Source organism: Stylophora pistillata, chromosome 4 (assembly GCF_964205215.1).
Source record: "Stylophora pistillata chromosome 4, jaStyPist1.2, whole genome shotgun sequence".
Lineage (NCBI taxonomy): Eukaryota > Metazoa > Cnidaria > Anthozoa > Scleractinia > Pocilloporidae > Stylophora > Stylophora pistillata.
The window spans coordinates 21,645,020-21,668,441 of NC_142522.1; the positions used below are offsets into that span (position 1 = coordinate 21,645,020).

At 39.2% G+C, this 23,422-nt stretch overlaps 1 protein-coding gene across 1 annotated transcript in view; it reads right to left on the reverse strand.

Moving 5' to 3' along the window:
* The window catches only part of LOC111321489 (uncharacterized), a 69,838-nt gene that overhangs the window by 21,459 nt on the left and 24,957 nt on the right, over positions 1-23,422 (reverse strand). Inside the window, exons 19-49 of the mRNA XM_022924381.2 lie at positions 23,213-23,257; positions 23,015-23,068; positions 22,826-22,870; positions 22,253-22,306; positions 19,568-19,612; positions 18,675-18,728; positions 18,268-18,321; positions 17,583-17,636; positions 16,754-16,807; positions 15,740-15,793; positions 13,905-13,949; positions 13,718-13,771; positions 13,500-13,544; positions 12,763-12,816; positions 11,568-11,621; positions 10,795-10,848; positions 10,331-10,384; positions 9,001-9,054; positions 8,560-8,604; positions 8,196-8,240; positions 7,300-7,353; positions 5,766-5,819; positions 5,318-5,371; positions 4,802-4,855; positions 3,921-3,974; positions 3,626-3,679; positions 3,427-3,480; positions 2,106-2,159; positions 1,708-1,761; positions 974-1,027; positions 689-742 (exon numbers count right to left, since the gene is read on the reverse strand). Of these exons, the coding sequence (XP_022780116.1) occupies positions 689-742; positions 974-1,027; positions 1,708-1,761; positions 2,106-2,159; positions 3,427-3,480; positions 3,626-3,679; positions 3,921-3,974; positions 4,802-4,855; positions 5,318-5,371; positions 5,766-5,819; positions 7,300-7,353; positions 8,196-8,240; positions 8,560-8,604; positions 9,001-9,054; positions 10,331-10,384; positions 10,795-10,848; positions 11,568-11,621; positions 12,763-12,816; positions 13,500-13,544; positions 13,718-13,771; positions 13,905-13,949; positions 15,740-15,793; positions 16,754-16,807; positions 17,583-17,636; positions 18,268-18,321; positions 18,675-18,728; positions 19,568-19,612; positions 22,253-22,306; positions 22,826-22,870; positions 23,015-23,068; positions 23,213-23,257 (1,611 nt within the window). The remainder of the gene's footprint in view (positions 1-688; positions 743-973; positions 1,028-1,707; positions 1,762-2,105; positions 2,160-3,426; positions 3,481-3,625; positions 3,680-3,920; positions 3,975-4,801; positions 4,856-5,317; positions 5,372-5,765; positions 5,820-7,299; positions 7,354-8,195; positions 8,241-8,559; positions 8,605-9,000; positions 9,055-10,330; positions 10,385-10,794; positions 10,849-11,567; positions 11,622-12,762; positions 12,817-13,499; positions 13,545-13,717; positions 13,772-13,904; positions 13,950-15,739; positions 15,794-16,753; positions 16,808-17,582; positions 17,637-18,267; positions 18,322-18,674; positions 18,729-19,567; positions 19,613-22,252; positions 22,307-22,825; positions 22,871-23,014; positions 23,069-23,212; positions 23,258-23,422) is intronic.

Consider the following 23,422-nt stretch of genomic DNA (forward strand, 5'->3'; position numbering starts at 1 on the left):
CTGATTAAGGATTGATTTGGATAGTTTCAAACTATCCGAATTAGTCCTTAATTGAATAAAGGCTGATAGTTTCTAAAGAAACTGTTTGGGGCTGCGTCGGTGGGGGTAACGAAATAATTTCAATATAACAACAAAGTTGAAATGGTAAATTGGTCACGGTGGCCAATTTACCATTTCAACTTTGTTGATATATTGAAATTAGTCCTTAATTGGACAGTTTTAAAAAAATTCAAGAATAATAGCTACGCTGAAAATTTCTGATTAACTACCAGCTGTACAATTAACTCTGAGATTGGTCTAAAAAACCTAACACCAATCTTCGCATTCCAGCGCCTAAAGTCGTCCAAATGCATATACTTTGTGTTCCCACCAGCTCTTGGTGCTGTTGGCCTTTGTTTAGACTGCGAGCTGGTCCTCATTATAAGCGCTTCAGTACGATCTTTTCTTCGCCCGCGGGAAAGTATGAAGCCTTAAACAACGCGAACCGGGATTTAGCACTGATTATTAGTGCCAGATCCCTGCCAGACGTCTCCTCGACTCGTATCCAATCTTCCAGCGGGCGAAGAAACGCGCGTCCTGCAGCGCTAATAATGAGGGCCTATGTTCTGATTGACCTGTGATGATTACTTTGATTTTGGTTTTACGAGACTCGAGGCACTGTAGCTGCAGATGAGGAGAGTTTGGTTACCTTAGATCCTGGTTGACCTTGTGTTCCTTGACCTCCCTGAGAACCTTGAGCTCCCTTAAACATAACAAGGCAAACAGAGATGACACAAAAATACCTTAACAATAAGAAAGCAATCACGATAGCAAATTCGACATCACATGCAAAAGTACATTCGACAGTAAATTCGACTGCAAATTCTTGAGAGAGAAAGAGGTTGTCTAGTGCCGATAATATTTTACCAAAAACAAACAAAGAAATCAATATAACACCACTAGATAATCATTACGTTTATCTATTATTACTTACAGGTGCACCGGACACTCCACGGTCACCTTTCGCACCTGAAGGTCCTGGAGGGCCCTGGGAACAAGATGAATAAGGGTTAACAAAGTTTACTGATGTAATTACTTTTGGCTAGAATTCAATCATCACTGCGAGTGCTAAAGAAATTTTAAATTGATAGTGCCAGTAGTACATTGGTTTTGATTTACTTCACTCCGTGATTGATCCAGAGAACTCCTCCCACCCCGCTCTTTCAAGCTGATACAAAACTTGAACCAAACACGACTTGCTCACTCACGTTTGCGGGTAGTTCAGTTCTTATTGGCTCCTCACGATGTTTTTCTTTGCTCCGATTGGGGGTTGTGATTACTGTGGTATTAGCTCTACGACAATCAATCGAAACTGCGTTTTTGACCATTGACTCTGGAATAATTACGGTATGCTCTTTCAGGAGTTCCAATAAAAGCCGGTCCCGCACCCCACCCCCCACGGTCTACCCCTGCCTGTAAGACCTCTCACCGCCTTCTGTCTACGGGCTCTCGTGTTGGCGTTTTGCCTTGATTACGGCACAGTAGCCTACAACATCCTCAGCAGCCGCTGAGGGAACAAGCGATTGAAACTCTGCTATTTTCAGTTTCCCTCGCTGCCGCGGTCGGCTCGTCACCCAACACAGTTGGGCTTGTCATGCAAAAATCTCAGGATTGTCACGTTACAAGTTATCTTTGGATATTACGCTCTCAGTATCAACAACGACTTACCTGTTCTCCTTGGGCACCAGATATACCCGATGGACCATTTTTTCCTGTGCTCCCCTAAAACAAGAGATATAGTACAGTTAAACAACAAATCATTAAATGAAAAAGATACATCGCTGTGTCAATTTCCTTCTTATTTTATTCCATTAACTCCAAACGAACAGTATCACCCGCAACTTCAGCAACATGGACTTCACCTTGCACGTGTACGAAGACGAAACTGTACGTGGTGCGTTTCCCGTACCTGTTCAATCCTGGACATAACTCGAACTGCTTTTGGTTGCAGCTTACTCCGTCTTAGTGAATCTTAGTTAAGGACATATTCACGAAGTTTTGCACAAGACATTCTGGTTCTCCTGCTAGGTTAATTCAAATGCGGTAGTCACATATCATTCACCCACCCGGTCTCCGGCAGGTCCAGGTTGACCTCTTGATCCTCGTCCGCCAGCAGCTCCCTAAAACAAAGCAATTGGAAGTTTAACTGTTGTAGTAATTATTAAAGGGAGTTGTCCACTTTGAGATTAATCTATCACAGGATTGTCGTCATGCTATCAGAACAGGGTAACAAAACTATAAAGCGACCGAGTCACTTTTTCAATCAATTCCTACAATGAAAGACGTAAACAAAGCAATTGGAAGTTTAACTGTTGTAGTAATTATTAAAGGGAGTTGTCCACTTTGAGATTAATCTATCACAGGATTGTCGTCATGCTATCAGAACAGGGTAACAAAACTATAAAGCGACCGAGTCACTTTTTCAATCAATTCCTACAATGAAAGACGAAAGTAATCCTAAATTACAATGATTTTGTTTTACGACGTTCAGTGATTGGGCTAGAAAACTCACGTTACGCTCTCAACCACTAGCAGCAGATGCTGAACTGAAATATTCTCTTGTTTGGTGGCGTTTTCTAGCCTTTGAAGCTGTTAACTTGTATATACTTTATGGCCTCATCCTTCCTTGGTGATGTTGGCCTTGTTAGTGCTGATGAACTAAGTTTAGCCTGCTGGACAGGCTTCGTTTATTTTTGGCGTTATTCGAGCGAGCGCGAAGGCAAGCGCGGGGCGAACATTCTTCCACTTGCACCTGACTCGCCCTTCACACTCTACTCACACACGCCTCACGCTTGCTTGAAAAAACTCTTAAATAACGCCTTTCTGGCAGGTTAAACTAAAATTTGGTTTGAAGACCTCAATCTAGAAGCACACCGAAATAACAGTTTTTACAAAAATGTTTCGATCTGATTGGCTACGCAACTTGCAATCTATTCTGTGCTATAACATAACGAACATAGTACGCATCGTCTGATTGGTCAATTTTGTTTCCAAGCGGATGTAAGTAATAGAGCGAAATTTTTCCGGGCTCATTAATGTGATAAAGCCACTTGGGATGTTGGGAGAACACTCGGAAAACTTGTAAATCACGAGCCGAAGGCATGTGATTTAGAAGCTTTCCGAGTGTTGGAGAGAGCAAGTAAAGAGACTGGGCCGACAGTGTACGGTTGTGAACAAATAAAAAAACATGAACCTTTCTTGTCGATAACTTTTGAACGACTTGCAGGTTAATGCTACCTTGAGATTGTTAATCCTTGATTCTTGAGTTCGACAGTTCATTCGGACTCCGCCCTTAACCAGCCATAATGAGTATCGTGCGATAGAAACCTTAAGCTCGTAGTCTAGTCGTTTAATGAAGAAGAAGATGAAGGTTCATCTGCCACTTACCATTGGTCCCGGCGGTCCAGGAGGGCCAGCCACACCTGGCTCCCCAGAGGGCCCCTAGTGTGCAAACAGGAAGTTAAGAACACGAAATAATAAAATAAAAAAAAAAAACACACTCATAGCTATGACAAATAAACTGTACGTGTTAAACAGACAAAAAAAAAAAAAGAGACTAACTCGACATTCAGTAAGGTGTTCTTACCCTAAGTCCAGAAGCACCATCTCGCCCAGGGATTCCTGATTGTCCTGCGTCGCCCTATTAAGTAAAATAACGATTCTTGTCACTTCGGACTGGGGGCCAGGTTCCGAAGCATTTGTAAGCTAAAATTTGCTCTGCTCACTGGTTAATTATTATTTTAAATTGCCTAGGAATTAAAAGAAATGTAACTTGCAAGTTAGAAATGCGGCTCTGTAGTTCATTTTTTAAGAATTTCAATTTGTCTCTTACCAAGAAAACAATCCTGTCTAAATTTGAATTTTCCATTCATTTCACTCACCTTTTCGCCTTTTGGTCCTTGTTCGCCAACAGGTCCAGGCGGACCAGTGGAGCCCTGTAGTGTGTGTTATCAAATGTATACAGTCAAAATCAGTCAAGCATTCCAATTCTACGGGTTTTAGAGCACTTTTCAGTGTCGAAAGGAGTCCTAGATTGCACAGGTTTTTCTTTACTTCGCCCTGTGATTGGTCTAAAAATCACTCGCGCCACCTTTTCAACCAATCAGAAGCAACAGTAGTATCCACTGCGCCTTGGTTACTCGTGCTTTCCCGCGCCTCGTTCTCATTGGCTCCTCTCCTCCTCTCATTGGTAGTATTTTTCATTATTCTGATTGGCCACTGTGATTACTTCGCTTTTGCTTTTGCGACACTCAATCCAAACGCACTATTTTAACTAGTTCAACAACTCTGTAGCCTTACATTTTCCCAGCTTCATCGAAAAACCACTGAAGTTAAGTACAATAAAGCAAAAACACCATTCCATCCAAAGATGTTGCGATACGATTTCGAGATTCAAGAGAAAATGTTCTGCGACCAATTAAAAATTCTGCTTCAAGGAAGTTCTTTTCGTCATGATAAATTCATCTAAGTCATTTCGTCTGATTCAAGCTATCCTTTGTTGACAATTTACATATTTGTTTTTAGTTGCGCTATTGTGTATTTTCTTAAGTCAATTACATAATAAATCCCTATGGGGAGGAGAGGAGGGGGATGGATGGAAAACAGGCCAACCCCAAAATATTTTTTTTTGGGAAATTCCAAGTTACCTCGTCTATGCTCACCCTCGACCTTCTCCTTTTACTCTTATCCTAAGTCAAGAATTATGACGCGGTGATCAACCGCAAACTAATAATGTAGATTTATGTTGAAAGAGTCCACTTACATCAGCTCCTGATCTCCCTGGGGGCCCCATAGGCCCAGTCTCACCATCTGGTCCCTAGAAAAATCAATTATCGAAAAACCGAAACGAAGAAGGTATCATGTGGAAAATATCTCACAGGTTAAACTTAAAGGGACTAGATCACGACTCATGCATGTGCCATTAAAACGCTGATAAAAGTGGTACCAATGGGCCGTTGGTAAGCTTGGCCTTCAAGTTTCCGAAAATCCAATATAAACACTTTGAAATAGTCTGTTTTTACAACGACGCACTCTGCATTTGTTGTTTACTTACAGAGAACAATGGTAATTTGACGCCTGTAAGTGTACAACCGGAAGAACTCAGTGCGCAAGCCCATAGAGTGGCCTAGCAGAGTATCAATGCTGTAAATGCTTCAGTGCGTCCAAAGAGGGGGGGGGGGGAGGGGGGACGCGAACACCTATGGGAATCAGGCTCGTATCCAGACCTTCTTACTGACAACAAGAGAGTTGTTAAAACGGTTATTGACTTCATACTTACAGTATTGCCCTTCTCTCCAGCCGGTCCTGTTGCTCCTGCTGGACCCTCTGGACCCTGCCAGTCACAGAACAGAAAAAAAATGGCGAAAGAGAGCAATAGCCCTATACACATCTAAATTCCAAAAATATGTTGAACCCACCAACGACTCAAAGTTCTCTTTATAGCCCACAGCGATAAATTCATTCCATGAAATATCAAATTAATGAAACGTAAACTTAGATGGGGGTGACGAAGCATTTGAAAAACATGCCGAGATGTGCGTCTTCTGTGGTTTCGTCTAACGACTGCAAATACTACTTATGTGTAGTTGGGTCCCCAATCTTCCAAGGAATGTGCCAGTTCGCATCTCTTAACTGACAGTAATTTTACCCCAGCTTTTAATTTCGACAGTTGATTTCTTTGCCGCTAGCAAAACACGATATTTTGCTCGATTCACAGGTTTACTCACGGCAGCTCCTTGGGCTCCAGTTTTTCCAGCAGGTCCAGTCATTCCTTGGCGTCCCTGTGAATGACAACACAAAAGTTGGTATGCTAAAATTCGGTGAAATTTATAAAAGTTATCTGGGAAATGTCGGTTGAAATACTTGGAATCGAGAAGTTGTGTGCAAGTGCTGGGTAGTTTGAGATAAGTTAGTACCATAACGAAGGTATCAATGCTATCACAGGGTAAAAATCAAACGCATCCAATGACAGCACGCCAAACACACCAATAACAGAAAACCAAGGTGCTATAAATAGCGACACGTACACTTTCGACCTCGTCGCCTAACCAAGACTATCAGTACAGCAGTCGGGACAGTCTGACTCTCCACCGTGAGACAAACAATTCAACGATCCTTTATCTACAAAACCACGACGAACAACTACACTTCCTAGAACAAGGTTAAAACTGTTCTGATATACCAAAAAATGTTATCAATGCTTTAGAATATCTGTTCTGAATTTACACTTGTCTTTGAACGGTCAGTTTTTCCACACTTTGGCCTCTGCGATCTTAATTCTTCTGTGGAAATCTGAAAAATAGCCTTTGATTTCTGAAGTGATAAGATACGCGATACCTGAAATAAAACCACTTTCCTCTTTCCTATATCAAGTGAACAGTAATTCGTTTGAAACATTTGTCAAATTAAAGATGGTGTAAATTAATTAATAATCCATGTCTGCATTAATCACGAACTCGTCATGTTAGCCCATTAGACAGGAAGCACGAATACAGAAGTGCAACGTTCAAACGAGTGTCAAAAGTGCTCCGGGATTTAAAAGGCTTTGCTTTATTTCACTCTGCGATTGGTCAAAAATTTTCTCACTCAACCAATCATATGCCAAACTAAATCCACACGTAACTTGGTCGCCTACGTTTTCCCGCGCTTCGCGTAGTTCACAGGTAATTACTATAAGTGACTGCTCAATAGCTCCTTTTGATAATTTCCTTACTCTTTTTTCTTTGAAAGGCATTTGTGATGACTTCAGTTATGACTCTTGGACTATCAGTGATTTCAAACAAAGCCAGTTACCGGTGGTTGACAAAATCGATTCGCCGGAAGTCGAATCGTGCGTTAACATACTGGAAGTCGAGGGCGTCAGCAATGTATGAAAATGAGTAGCATGACATGAGAAAATGATAACATGAACCTCCAACGTTCTTAAAGCGTGAACCGGGCGGAAGTCCATTGTCAGAAGATTGTAAATAATACAAATGAAGCTTCTTCGTTCTCAAAGCAGTAAACAGGGATAGGAAATGTTGACGAATCGACACGACTCGCACGGGTCGACTCGACTCGTCTTTAGTTGAGTCGATCCGTCTCGCGGCCTATAAGACCTCATACTACCCTTCAGTTTGAACAGGCTCGTGTTCGGGATTCGCCCCTTTCCGTGCACAGCCGCTTATTACGAGTACACCATCAGCAGCCACTTATAGAAAAAAGTTATTGAAACCTCTGCTATATACCAAAGCTCAGTGAAGTTCTTAAAACGTTTCTCACCATCATTCCTGGTCTTCCTTGTGGACCTGGTTCACCCCGTAGACCTGGGAGTCCCTAAAGGGTACGGAATGTTTCAAATATAACACAAAAAAGTGAGGATATTCGTTTTAAGTAAAAAAAACACACTGCATCAGTGAGAGATGTGTGCTCTACAACCTTAACCACTTCCTACTGTATTGTCTATTTACAGTCTGTAAGCCTGATCTTATAGACCACTTTCATAAATGGCTGCCGTATAAATATTCTCTTGTTTAAATTTAAATTAGCCCTACTGGCCTCGCTTGAGATAATGTATTCTTTTGAATTTTGTACAGGAGAACGAGGCCAGTAGGGCTAATTTAAATTTAAACAAAGGAATACTAATCCGGCAGCCATTTATGAAAGTGGTCTATAGGAAATTGCTTACCCTGTTTACTCGCAATATGATCTTGGGCGACTTAACTCAAGTTTCGGGCGACCTGACCGTTCACCGCATGTAGTATTGATTTGAAACAGAATGCACGAGCAGGAGAAAACGAAAGGACCTTCTGGCAAATATCCTTTTCTATTATACACCTGTACCACTGGTTACGATTTAACATCCGCCTTTACCGGATATTTACGCGCAAAGTTCACAAAGTTTCTTATCTTTTAACTAAAGCAGAAGCTTTCAGTCTATTAAAAGTTCGTAACAGCGAGCAAAACCCCAAAATTACAAGTACACGAGATCCATGGTGGAACCAGCATTTGCCCATTTCACCTGATGGCTTTAGTTCCACTACGATCAATAACTTCGCCCAATACTCATGAAAACTTAAGAAATATCGTTCACTATCAAACTCATCCCTATCATCAAACTCAGCACGATCAAACCCATCGGTGGGTCTAAGAATATTATTAATTGGATATAAGCTTACAATTCCACCGATTTCACCACCTGCTCCATCCAATCCACGTGGTCCCTGTATTTCAAAAAAAAAAAAAAAATCAGTATTGTCAAAATCAAACAATGTTAGAGTAATTGTGTAAGTCATTATGAAGATGCGCATGTTTAAATCTAGAAAGGATTGCGTCATAAAAGGCCAAGTCAGAGTGAATACAATCCAGTCCCTCTCAAGCGAGATAAAGAAGCCGTTGTTTAAGGGATGGGGTTACGCAAGGGAAATCATAACAATAGGCTTAACACAGAAATGGAAAGATCCCCTCATTATTAGAAATGATTTTTCATTTATCATTTAACTCTTTCTGACAACATTATTCAATTCGTAGCACAAAACATACGTTTTCTCCATCTCTGCCGCTTCTCCCTGCGTCGCCTGGGGGGCCCTGGAAATCAAGTCAAATATGTAGTAAGTGATGTTTGGTGGAAGAGTAAAGGGGACGAGTTGTGGGACTAAGTTTAACACTATTTCAAACAAAAAGGAGCATGTATCAACTTCTTTTCTATTTTTTTCTCCCTTAATCACTTTTCACTTCTAACTTACCACACTATTTTAATTTTAAAATTTTGATTATTGTTTTGTTGTACAGTAGATTATTGGGCACGATGGTCCGCGTCACTTAAGGTTTGAGTTTTTCTCACCAAAATTACAGCAAATTTTTTTTTCATGGGAAGCTCTAGGTGACAGATTTCATTTCGAGTTATCGAGAGTCCTCTGAATGTGCTCCAAGGTTACAAATCTAATGAAGAACAATTGTTTAACTTTGCGGTCCAATATCTACCTTCTGCCCATCCTGTCCGGGTTGTCCCTTACTTCCCTTCGCTCCTCTTGCACCCTGCAAACAACGATAGAAACATTATTTATTTATCACTGTGAATCAAAAAAATGAAAATTATGACACACATCTTGAGACGACCATCACGAAATGGCACAGAATTTTTCGGAAAAATCCTTCGAAGCGACGTGATTGAATCAAATGTAAGATGATTAAAGTGCATTGTGCTGGTGAAGACCTCACACCCTAACATTGTTAGAGGATATTACATGGCCGCTAAAAGATACGAAATTTCTCTTCCAGTATTGAAATCTTTTTCAACACGAGAAAAGAAACTTAGTATCTACAAGTGGCCATGCAAAATCCTATTTATTATATAAACACCTATGAAATACTACATCATTTCTCTTTATCATTTGAATTATTTTACGTAGCAACAGTGACCTTTTCACGTATGAAGAGAACACGTTATCTTAACGAGTGAAGATATCATGTTTTCGCGCGAAAGGTCACTTAGTACTTCACTGGTGTTGATATAATAAGTATATCTTATTAGACGTTTTGTTATGTAGTATCGCTGAGTATTTTTACGAGTTGTGCCGTGTTATGGCGAGCTCGTAGGGCGAGTCAAAATACAAACAACGAGTAAAAATATTCAGTGATACTACACAACAAAAGGTCTAATAAGAGATTTATTATCCAACACGCCAGACTAATTTCGGTGCGGGCGAATTTCGCGGGTATTTTTGGAGTACAAATATCGCGTGATATTTGTACCCGTCTCGCGCGTTATTTGTACTCTACGAAGCACAGTTGGATAATAAATATTTATATTCTCTTAACTGTTCTCATTTTCTATGGTAATGACGAGGATGATTTGTTTTGACCGGAGCTTCTTAAAGTGGTGATCATTTCTATTATTCTCGTGACCTTTATATTCGATTCGAGGGTGATACTGTTAAGAGAACTTCAACTTTACTTTATTTAGCACTCAGGTTTTAGTTACAATATTAACATAAAAAAAAAAAAACAAAAAAAAACAGGAAAGGATACATATGTAAAAAATTAAAGGTAACAGTGTTCCATAGTTCGATATTAGAAGGCAGCTCTTTTTTAAATGTCAAATGGTTAAAGTCAAAACAAAATGTCCTAATCCTCAATTATGAAGTCATGCATTTGCTGATAAATGACTGTTTCTTGGCAGATGAGTAGTTTTAGAGGGGTATGAACTTGAGGAAAATAAAACGAAGTGGGAACTCAGAGTTAACAATACCCAAACCCTTCAGCACCGAATGACGTACTTCTTCTACAAAATTCTGAAAAGGTTAGCACTCACCGGTCTTCCTTGAACTCCTTTTTCTCCATCTGCACCTCTTGAGCCTGGTGGACCCTTTAGAGACAGTTAAGCAAGAAATAAGTTCCACAACAAAAAAAAAAACGTCTATATGCGTTACCAAGAGCTAAGGAAGGAGGCACTGAAAGGTTTATCCCTCTCTGAACATATCAAGTTGGTTCTTGTGCTGCAATTTCGTTTCTTAAACAGTGTCATTATTAACCTTTCTGTAGCCTATGAGTAGTTTAGTTCTTAATTCTTAAAAAAATATCTGATTTTGGTCTTACATCAATATCCCTTATTGCGAAAAAATGTCTCCCTGCATTAACTCAAACAAAATGCAATTTTCGATTAACCTAGAGTTACCAATAAGAACAGAAGCTGATTAAGTGGCAAGCACAACAATTCACACCAGATGCGAAAAAAAAAGAAAACGAAAAAAAAAAAAGGACTGTTCGATGACCTACCATGGGACCTTGAGGACCAGGGGGTCCCTCGCCTCCAGCTAAACCAGCGTCACCCTTACAAAGAGAAAGAATGGAGGTTCAAAAAGATAAGAAAAGATGGTATGTTTTGAGTTACGTTGTCGAATAACACGAGTTATTCATTTTTTACAAGCGTGGCTAAAACATGCAATCCGAGTTCTCTACCACGATTTTAAACCTCAAGACATTTGAATTTCGGGCTCCGATGTACAGCAATACCACTGAGGGGGTCACAGGGAACTCAGTGGTGAGTCAGAGCATGAAATCGGTTCAAATGCGCAAGCATCCTGTACACTTAAAAAGTCAGAAACGTTGAAAGCGTCATGTGTGATTAGAAAGACAAAAAAAATTTTACATTTAAGTATTGAGCTTGGTCATCGAACAAAGAGAAATAATAGGGACTTGACTTGCGCATCAAGAAGCAAATCTAACAGCCTGAGGTTGGAATCCTTCTTAGCCACTCAACTTTTTTCTCTATACCACACTCGAGATAGATTAAAAAAAAGTAAAAAAAAACTTTCTTTTAAAAGTTTTGTTTGTATCATCATAGAACTATTGTCTCTACATTTTCAGAAGAGGTAACACTGGCGACACACTCCGCTCTGCTTAGTGTGCCAAATTTGGGCATACCTTATTTTTACCTCATACGTGACTATTTCTGAACTGAGGTACGGCAACATGGAATCTATTTCTTAAATACACAAGTAGATGATGAGACGAGGAAACAAACAAACTCTTCACATGACTTGACATACCAGAGGTCCCTGCTCTCCATCGGGTCCAGGCTCCCCTTGTTTCCCTTGAGGACCCTAAGGCATAAACATAGTAAGAAAAAAATAGACAGTCATAGACTGCATGTGGCTACTGGTATTACACAATTTTTAAAGTATTGGAAAGGTTGTATAATGACACTAATAGGCAGCGCTGCAGAAGATTTGTCTCCTGAAATGATTGTGAGATGAGTACGAATGTCGAAGTACTAAGATACTCCGAAAAAGCGATAAGTAGCCCTAGGAAACATCGGGTCAAACTTGGGTCAAGATCGGAATTCTATTATTACACTCACTCACTCACTCACTCATCTCGACAACACATGCAGCTTTGCCTCCTAATAGGAGGCGGTAGCCGCAAAAAAATTCAACTAAATGCATAGGAAGGGAAAAAAAAAAAGAAAAGATAACCTTTTAAACAACACTCCAACATGTCCAGCGATACTATAATCAAGCTTGTGCTAAGTGGTCACCCACGGGAAATAACAGGGTGATCATTTAAAACAGGTTGACCGCTTGATACAGGTTGACTAGCATATACCTTGCGTGATGTTCGTGCGTATTATTTGGTGAAGAACTTTGAACTCAAAGTACTAAAATTGGTTCCGGGAGATAAACATGGTTAAGAGATTATTCTTATTTTATTTGGGTGGTCATGCTTTAAGCGACCGTTCAATAAAGGTGGAAGACCATACAAACAGATTGTTGGGATTCAGCCAGGGGTGACCATGACCGCGTGATAGGTGTGACAGCTTAATAGTGGTAACAATTGCAGTAATTAAGGGGAAATATTTCGGGACTCGAAAACTGTCCGCTTAATACAGTGCCGGTTACTACAGGTTCGATTGTGGTTTGGGAGATTGTATGGTTTAGCGTTTAGATTTAAAATCTAAATCAGTTCTAAAATCTAAAATAAGATCTGAGATCTAAAATCAGTTTATTTTTTCAGCAGTCAATAAGGGATGGGTTAGAGAACTTCCTTGACACTGATCTTAAATACTATATACAAAACAATAACCAAGGGTGAAATTCATTCATCTGAGAAAATATCCCACGTTGGAAACACAGACATCAGCATGGGGCAACGTTTTGAAAAAATATATGGCTAGTAAACAAGAGAGGCGGACACACGATACAGACACATTAACTTTACTAATGTTTTGTTTTTACATAAACATACCCCTGATCCTCTCATCCCCATTGGTCCAGAGAGGCCTTTGGGTCCAGCCACACCCTAAAATCAGTTTAAAACATGTTAGGATATTCAAGACAAAACGAGGATAATCAAACGATTTTATTTGCTGATTTCCCTCTCTTTTATCTCTGAGAGCCATCGGTGCCCGATACAAATAGAAATCGAACCAGATTCTCAATTCTGTTGTGACGAAAAAGCACTGTCAGCAGTTTCCTTGTCATTTATAATCATTTTTAGATACCAAAGCAGTGTAAAGCTCTGAAGGTGCGCTCTGATTGGCTATTCAAACTCGGGTATCCTTTGTTACTCACCTCCAAGCAACTTGCGCGTAATTTGTGCCCGACAACATTGTAATCGTTACAGAAATAAATAAATTAAATTTTTTTTTTGGGGGGGGGCGGCTATATTATTCCTCTGTTTAGGTAAATACTAAAACAACTATTCACTTCCATGTCGGTATCTGACGGTGGATATTTGCCTCGCGGTGAATAGTTGTTGAATTATTGTTTTTACCATGCCGTCATCTTTATCATCCCAAAGGGTGCAAAAGGTTGTAGCAGTGTTTTTGAACACCTGTGTGTGTTTAATCGATTGACGTGGAAGATCTTACACTTTCCATTACTTTCCCTAAACAATACAGTGTTCACCTGTAGAGGGGAGAGAAAGCAAGGTATAGAAAAAAGAGAGACATAGTAAAGACGCTGAATGTTTACGGTACTTACAGGTGCTCCTTGGCTTCCTGGGGTACCAGCACTTCCTTGGAAGCCCTAAATGAAAAATCAGAGTCTTAGACCTTGTAGTCTGCCCTAAGCTTGCCCATTACGGGACTGTAAAAATAAGCTAAAGAAGTCCAAAATAATCTACAGTTTAAAAATCAAATTCAAACAAGCACCCTCAAGACAGAGTCTAATTTTGACATTCGATAAAAACGCTATCTTACAGGTATCCCATCTCTACCAGGGGAACCAGGATTTCCTTTTGATCCTCTTGGGCCCTGAAGTGAAGATAAGAAAGTTTCAAATTACAAATTCAAGCTAACACAAAGGAAAACACCCAGTGAAGACAATTGCCTGATTAGATACACAAATGCAAAGCAGTATACAACAAATAAGAAAACAAATACTCACTCTGGGGCCTGGGCCTCCTCTCTCACCCGCTGGCCCTACCTCACCCTAGACAAAAGCAAAATATCAGTTGGCAATTTTTACTCATGTTTATACTGTATTCATGTGCAGATGTAAAACAAGCAAAATGCACATATTTTGTGCGCTCTTCTTGCACTCATTCTTTGAAACTTGGAGTTAAAGTTTGGCTGAAAATTTGAGCTTTATTCAAGCAAAATTTGCTCAGCACAAAAAGTGCTTCTTTGTCCCATTTTTGTTTCAAAGGAAAGCTTCCAATGAAAGCAACTTCTTGCTGGAAAATGCCTGTAATTTCGCTTTAAAAAGGTAACATAACTCTCTGCCTGATTCAACTGATTGACACGTGTTATTCCTTCCGATAATTTCAAACTAATCATTCACCGCAAAAGAACTAAAACAAGAGAATTGCAAGGAAGAGCCAGTGTCATCACCAAGGGGTGTAGCCAGCCTATAGTCCTACAATTTTTTCTGTCTACTTGACTTTTATAATAGAACTCTTACAAATTTAGAAAGGCGTTCAAGGGAAACTTTGGATGAGAAACGCGAGCTTCTCCAATTAGGTTTGCCTCAATCCCCTACATCATGCTTTGTCCTCTGCTCAAATATCTTCAGGCCGAAAGTTTTGCCTGAAAACATAGAGTTATCAACTTAATTCAAAATGGCACATGTCGCCGTAGGCTAAAAAGATCTGACTGGTCTTTTTCTTCTTTTCGCTCCAACCTTGACCAAGATACAAGCTAAAATCGTCAACTGAAGGTAGTTTTCCTTCTTTTTGCTTCATTCTTGATCAAAATACACCTTTGTAACCTTGCTAACGAAGGGAAAATGTACAGAAAAATACTCAACCGGAAAGTAAAGTCTAAAAATCGGCAATGATAATCATCCCAACATAGATGTAGAAATATTTTGTCGCATCACGTGAGTGATTTTAATTCTTGTCTTCAACTTGATTTCCACGTACCTATTTGGCAACCATATCACTATGTTATACATATTTGGCAACTGCTTACCATGTTTTCAGGTTCTAAAGAATTCATTTGATTTGACCTTTTTAAGGTTCAAGTTGATTTCGCGTATCTGTTTTAGCTATTTTTTGCAAATACATTGTACTTGATAGCTTATTCACCATGTCTTAAGGTTTTACAGATCAACTTTCTTTTTGGCACACAATCACCTTGTGAGTTATTTCGCTCCTTGGGCTTGAATCCTTATTTTTCGTTCCCCTTGGGGCTTTGCAACTTGCTCAAGCACAAGTTGTTACAGCCTCGCACGCAAAATCGCCTATTTAGTACACAACAATTCCCCGAGCAAGCTTGAGTCAACGCTTCAATAGCGTCTAGTTAACTAAGAAATCTTTCAAATGTGCTTTGCAACAGTCTTAAAAGGGTAGAATAAGTGCAATATGGATAAATACCTACGCATAACCAGACCAGGATCTTTTAATTTTATACGTGAGCATAAATGTTTTAATTGATACTTTATGTTCATTTGTAAATCTTTTACCACAATCTGTCTTTCTTTGCAACCTCGTTCCCAGTCTCTCTCATCTTCCCGCACCCCCCCTGAGCGAGAGAAGAAACCTTAGGAACGAGGTTGTCTTTGTAACTCTACCACAGTTTCAAATTCATATCTTAATGATTATGTTTATTTTCCACCAGTTGCTCAGTGCCTCATTTGTCTAAAATTACATCTACATGGCCGAGCCCTCCAAGTGGCATCCGCCCATGACACAATTTCAGGAGACTGCTTCACAACACAACTACACATTTCAAGACTCATTTCTCATTTTAGCAAAGCCATATTGCAGCTTTAAGACAAACCTTGCTTCCCCTGGGCCCTTTACTTCCCCTTCTTCCAGTTCTTCCAGTACTTCCCTGAAAGAAAAAGTCACCATTGTAAATTGTACAGGCTTCAACTTACACTGTAAGGGGAAAAAAATGAACAGAAAATTTTGCACCTCATCTCACAGCTCAGTAGCATAAACAATTTGTCTTAAGGTTAGAAAATTTCATGACTCTCTCTGCTCTTTAGCGGGACTTTTTCAAATTCACCATGATCCAAATCAAGCCCGGTTTTCTACGGATGATTTGCTAAACATATTTACTTCTGAATAAAGGGGATAAGTTTCTTAAGAAACTTTGGTGCTACGTCAGTGGGAGTAACAATGTAATTTGGGCTTTATCAACCGAGTCAACAATGTAAACTGGCCGCCGTAAAGAGTTTCAAAGTTGACGTTTCGAGCGTTAGCCCTTCTTCATTAGCTGTGACGAAGGGCAAACACTTAAAATGTCAGCGTTGAAACTCTTAAGGTGACCAATTTACACGATTGTCGACTCGGTTGATAAAACCAAAATTACATATTTACTTCTACTTTCTTGCTAAAAAAATGTTTTGATTTACCAGAGTGGGTCATCAAGGTATAGCAAAATAATAAAGTTCAAGCATGCTCGCAAAAAAATTTCTAGACTTCCAAATACACGTATCTAATAATGAGAAGATAATTTACATATTCCTGTAAATACTGGATCATACATAATAAGTAAATAATTTTTATTGGTCCGTAACCACTCTTCTTCTTTATTTTAGGAGTTTTCTCATAAATCATGAGCCAAACTTATAAACCCTCCTTTTCAAGGCCGTCTTTGTATCATGTATTTTTTGTTAGTCCTTTGAATGAAGGCTACACATCCTGGTTTACAAACTTTTCCTCTGTTCTCTCAACATCCCACATGGTTTATTAGCCAGAAAGCCAAAGGAGAGTGTGGTTTATTGCTTAAATACTCCATAATTTTTTAATGGCTGTCATGGCATCTTTAATCATGAACATTACTCACCTTTCCCCCTTTCATTCCTGGCATTCCAGGTAAGCCCTGAGTACCCATGACTCCCTGATAACAAAATAGGGAAAACGACAACTTAAGTTTCCTTTGACCTAATATATGACATGAAGTATGCCTTGTATCTTGTCCATCATAACCATTGGCCCTCTATTGCATGCAGGGGTTTCAATTAATGCTGGCAACCGGCAAATTTATCTGTTTATATAAAGTAAAATCACCGCCTACTTTGCAGTTTCTTTTTTGCCATGTCTACGATAAGCAGGAGCAGGGTTGGCGTAGTGGTGAGAGCACTCGCCTTCCCCCAATGTGTCCTGGGTTCAATTCCCGGACCCGGCATCATAAGAGGATTGAGTTTGTTGCTTCTCTACTCTGCTCTGAGAGGTTTTCCTCCGGTTACTCCGGTTTTCCCCTCTCCTCAAAAACCATCATCATTTGAATTTATTTAACTTAGAGTTTATTTGCATTTACATGTGACCCCACAAGCTGTTCAGCTTTAAACATTATTGTGTCTAAATAAAGGTATTATTATTATTATTATTATTATTATTATTTATTATTATTATTATTATTAGCAATTGAAGAGGAACAATGATGGGCATAATACAGTCCATTATAAAACTTTAAAGAAACTCAATGTGTTTTGAAAACTGTCCTTTCTGGCCTGAAAATGTCACTTTAAACCTTTGAGGTCAGTCAAAAGAGGTGGACTGTGGCTACTTAAAAGAGCTTGCCATTGTAGAGAAGTTTTTATTACAGTGATTCACAGGCACTCATTCACAGACTTAATGAGGTTTCAGCTGCATTTCAGCTTTTAAAAAATCACCTTTGGTCCAACAGATCCAGGACCACCTGGTGACCCTTGTATTCCTACTTCACCCTGATTTTGCAAAGAAAAAAGACAGGAAGAAAAACAGAAAACAAACGAAAATTATACATTAATCCTGCAAAAAGTGAAATTTGATGTTTGAAAGTAAAAAAATGGATGATGAAACTGCACCGCAATAACTGAAAATAACCAAAAGATTGTCATTCTAATGGGGTTAAACTTTTCGGTGCAACTAAGAGCAGATAATACTAACAGTTGAATCCACTTTATTTTTCGAGAGTGGCAATTGACAGTATAAAATACTAATAAACTTGTGGCCCTCAAATGTGAGCATTTTAATAGCACATGGATTCTGGTGTTTGTTGCCAAACTAGCAATGTCATCACACATTCATAACCTTAATGAGCATCTGATAGCTGAGACACAAGTCGCAGATCAAAACACCCCAACACTGGAACTACACCTCTACAACCTCATTCCCTCAAAAAAGTGCATATATTTCCTGAGATGTCTCCAAAATTAGTAGCTGGCAATGTGAAATGCATTTAATAATGAATCTACAAAGGACTGGTAACTACTTTTGATAGGTGCTCATAAAGGGAGAACCAAACTAATGTAAATTGCCAAATAGGCACAAATGAAGAAAAAGGCAACATTAGATTCAAAGACAAAAGCAACTCACAGGAGCTCCAGGGGGGCCAGGGACACCAGGATCCCCAGGAAGGCCAGCAGCTCCCTGTAGTGGAATTCAAAGATTCAATAACAATTTGCCAACTTAATAAAGAGAGTCTTACTGATGTGATACCATTCACCGTGTACATGTATCATAGTGAAGTAATCAGTCTCTGATTGTTTAAAATAAATCTATGCTAGAAGCTGAAGAGCATCTACCTATTTGATTTTTGTCAAATTTAGGAAATTGGGAACGTAGAAAAAACAGAGAAGGGAAGGAGATCAATGGCAAATTTAACTCTTTTCACTGATATATAAACCCTGCAAAATGACCATTCATAGTAACACCACGATTTTAGTTAAGGGAGATGTGAGGAGAGGAGATGAGATCATGGGGTGATAAACTGGATAACTCACCCTGTCTCCTGGTTGGCCTGGGAATCCTTTGACCCCAGGCACTCCTCTTTCACCCTGTAAAACAAAAGAGGATGAGACACTCATATTCAACTCTGTTGTGACAATATTTCAAATTATGATATGGCTGTGTCTCACAAGGACTGGGAACTACCAAATTTACGAATTTGATTGGCTGAAATCAATATTGAAAGCGGTCTAGATTTTCCCATCTAGACCGGCACCTAGACCGGTCTAGAAAAACAAAGCTGCAAAGAATTTAAAAAATTGGCATATAAGACACAGCCATATAATAAACATCTTATTAACTGAGCTAGCTCAGTCTGTATGGGAGAATCTTGACCTCGATCGCTGGTACAGACCTCACTGCGTTCGGTCTGTAGTGGCGACCTCAGTCAGATTCTCCCATACAGACCTCCCGCTCGGTTAAAAAGAACTGAATAAAAATGGTTCTCCTCGAAATTTATCAAGGGTTAGTTTTGTGAGGCAAGAGAACCACAGGTGTTGGTCTCAATGTAACTTACCCAAGTTTCAATGGCTTCAAGTAATTACGCAAACAGTGAGATAATCTTTCTCCCAAATATGCATGATGTTTGCACAATGTAGATAGCCCTACCATTTCTCAACAATTCGTGAGTGTTTTATAATCCATGACAAAAAGACAAAAATCTTGAAGTTGACAAGGCATACTTTAAGCTTGAAATTTGCTAATAGAAGGGGTTTCAATAGGAAGTCCCTCCCTCCAGTAATAAGGTCTTGATGCTCCTAAAAATCCTAACAACAAATTCCTAATAGAGGATAGTTAGTGGCCATGAGAGGTGGCAATCACTGCCTGCAATTGGCATTTTTTGAAACCCATAAATAAGCTTTTTTTTTTAAGTCCAGGGCACACTTACAGGTATTCCACTCTGTCCTTTATTTCCAGTTGGTCCAGTTGCACCCTACAGCATGATGCAATTAGTAGAAGAATATAATAGTAGTTACCAAAAGGCACTAAAATAAAAAATGAAGGCAACTAAGCTCAGTGCAGTAAAAAGTTGGGAGCTCCTTGACTGTGGATTTTCATTGTTTGAAAATAGTGCACTGCACAAGAAAGCTATAAATGTTGACCAGACTTTGTAAAGAACTGCAACAGCAACAGCAACAGCAACAGGTAGTTCACAGCTATGACAAACAAGTAAGTTGAGTGAAATATGTAACACTCATTTCAAAATTACAAATATTTATGAGCACAATCTTCCGTCTTTTAACAAGTATTTATAAAGGGTTTCAAAACCATGCACTTCTTTAAAGTGCTACTGAAACGTAATTTTCATATCCGAGATTTTTGCAATATAATAGAGTTCGAACGTTATTTGCAAACACTGTGTACTTTTTTTGGGCCAACGCAGAGCAGAAAGTACATTTTTAACCATTCGAAGTTGACCGGCTGAGATCAAAATTGGCGGCCATCTTGGCGAGGCCAAAACAGCCCTGTGACGTCACTGGTTGTGTACTTCTGTGAAAGAAGGGTAAAAGCATGGAGTGTGGCTTGCATGTTGGGAGGCCGAAAAAGAGGATTTCGGGCAAAATTCCATCCTCGTCTTATTCATCGGCGGCCACATCGGCATCTTGGCTATCTGCGAGAGGTTCACCTGGATAGGGAGCAAAATTCCCGACTGATACCGAGAACGAATCTCGACCTGTCTATTTAGTTAATCGGCAACTGACGACATCCACAAGATTAGGATCGAAACCGCGGTCTTGCTTGACCATCTACAGAAAATGTCGAAAGACATTATAACGACAGATGGACTACTTAACGCCCCGGGCCAAAGCAATGCTGTTCAGAGAATGAAGAAAACATGGAAGCCTCATACGACACCGCCACTGAAGATGATCTACTCGGCAAGTCTGAGGATAACGAACAGATCCCTCTGTACCAAATGCCTAGCAGAACATGCCCAGAATCCCTACAATATAGGGCGAGGGCCAAAATAAGAGCAGACGAGGATTTCAAAAGTGAGATAAAGCAAATCCTTAACAACGCGGAGCAAGAAACAGTAAAGGCGATCATGTGCTTCTATGAACGTGAAATCGGTCATTTTAATACCGAAATAAAGAAAAGAAAACGAGCCAAAACGGCTGGAACACTGAACACTAAGAACTGTAGTACGATCGAATCAGCGCGCATGACGCAAGCTGAAAGCAATCAAGACAATTTAACGATCGAGACAGTTAAAAAAATAGCTGTACATCTACAAAGGCGAACGATTCGAAAAAGACGCAATCCCTGATGTGCGTACTCAGTGCCACACATAAAGCAAATTCTCATGAAAAACTGGCATTTAATAGAAACACAACCACTACTGAGCGAACTATACAAAAATCCGCCGCTCGTATCTTACAAAAGAGGGCGGTCGCTCAAAGACATACTCGTGAGGGCTAAACCTCGAATAGGCTACTCTAAACACACGCTTGGGAGTCATGTAGGCCCGTCAACCCCATTTTACGCCACCATCTTCCTCTTCGCTACTGGAGACAACTTCGCTTCGTTCAGAAGAAGATTCACTTGACAAAACTTCAATATCTGCCATCTCCTTCGCCCACGAATACAAACAAACAGTGAGTGAAATAAACCACGCTATCGGAGTGAACACAACCAGTGACGTCATCAATCCATTTCGCTCGGTACCAGGGCCCGGACATGGTTTTGTGTAAAATGTTTGATTTGAACGGTTAAAAAAGATATCTTTCGCTTCTTTTTGGCCAAAGCAAATTATCTCATGATGATCAGCATATTCAAAACTACAGGTTAGAGCAAATATTTCAGATACGAAAATTTCGCTTCAGTAGCACTTTAACTAAAACCATGCATTCAAGAAAGATTAATAATCATGACAGTTATTATAGGAATACATGTAAAAAAAAAAAATTAACTAAAGACATGAATAAAATCCTGGTGAATTCACTTTCAGTTGTTACTGATTCTTGCCTGTTAGCCTCACAACCAAGGATTTTTGTTATCATTCTGTGGCCATCATTAGGAAATAATTAGAACTGACACTCTGATAAGCAAAGAGTTCTACTTATGGACACAATTCCTGTCTTTGCCTCCTTGTCAAACTCTCTAATTACACATTTCCATAAGCAGACATTATCTTGGAAGTGGATCAAGCACTTTTTAAAGTGAAAAATTGGATTTCACTTTTGTTTAGGCTCTCTTGCAAGTGGATACCCCATAATAATGACTCTGCACAATAAAATTTGTCTTCAATTTGCAAATCAGCAAAAAGTGTGACCTTTAACAGAGCCACAGAACAGTGGGATCAGTTCAGTAAAATCTCTATTCTTCCATGGGAAAGCAAGCTGTCTTTTCATTTGACATTAACAAGAGTCCAACATAACAATCTCCCATAGGCAAACATCTACCCAATTTTTCTTAGGTCTCTGCTTAAAGGAATAACTCCATAGGTACACAGTTCTACTAACAGACACTTTTTCTGATTCCCAAAGGTGTCTGCTTGCAAAAGAGTCAACCATACTTAATTACTGCATTTAATTATCTAGTAGAACAATTATTAATCAAAACATTATCTCACTTTTGGTCCTTGGTCTCCCTGTGACCCCTGAGCTCCTCGTGGGCCTGGTGGTCCCTGTAGAGTACAGAATTAGTTTGTAATTAAACTACCCATTCAATCAGAATCTATGCTTATTTTAAAGAGATAAACCTTTGGAGGGGAGAAATCTGGTTCTCACTTGATAATACTGTGAATTTAGTTAAAAAAAATACACATATATTCCCTATATCACAGTGACTGTACTTATCAACTGCACCAGTCATCTAGGACAGAAAAAAAACTCCACATTTTCTTTGACTTAACATTTGGATGTCTGTAAAGAGAAACTTATCAAACCACATAATTATCTATTTAACCAATAACAACCTGGAATTGACTGAGCAGACTACACAAAACATTGAAAGAATTTCATAATTAGAATTGTCCTGAAAAATCAATCACCACACCCAATTTATTCAGTAGATACAACAAAAATACTCTTCGACAAATACATACTCATTTCTACACAGACCATTCTGCCCTAAGATGCAGGGTGATATATTAAAAAAAAATTAGTCAAATATAAAACACAAAATCTTCATTTGGTAGACTTACTGTTTCGCCTTTTTCACCGGCAACTCCATCAGGTCCAGGCATACCCTGTTGAAAGCAAAACATTAAATTATACTTCATTGCACGCAGTTAGCTGTGAATGCATATTCACCTGAAATAGAGAAATTATTGAAAAAAAATTTCCATATCAAATAATTATCACAAAGATTAAATGACACTCTTGGTACTAACAGGATTTCCAGGATTTCCACGCAGTCCCTGGGGTCCTTGAGCTCCTGGTGCACCCTGAAATAAAATAAAGTGCACCCTAAATTTCCTCCTTATAAAGAAAACAGTATTTTTTGTCAAAGCTTAAATAATTTTATATTCTTTTAAGAACATCACAGCAATAATCAAGAAAAAAGGAAATTATTTTGATTCACAACTTACAGGTGGACCCATTTCACCAGAAGGGCCATCTACACCAGGGTCACCCTGCAAAAAAAAAAACAAAACAAAACAAAACAAAACAAAAAAAACAAAAAAAAATTAAAAAAACACAGTAAAAGGATTGAATAAAAAGAGCTCTGATGATAGATGACATGGGAGATATTTAAATTTTATTTAGTCAGTGCAAGTTATTCTATATTTCATGGCAAT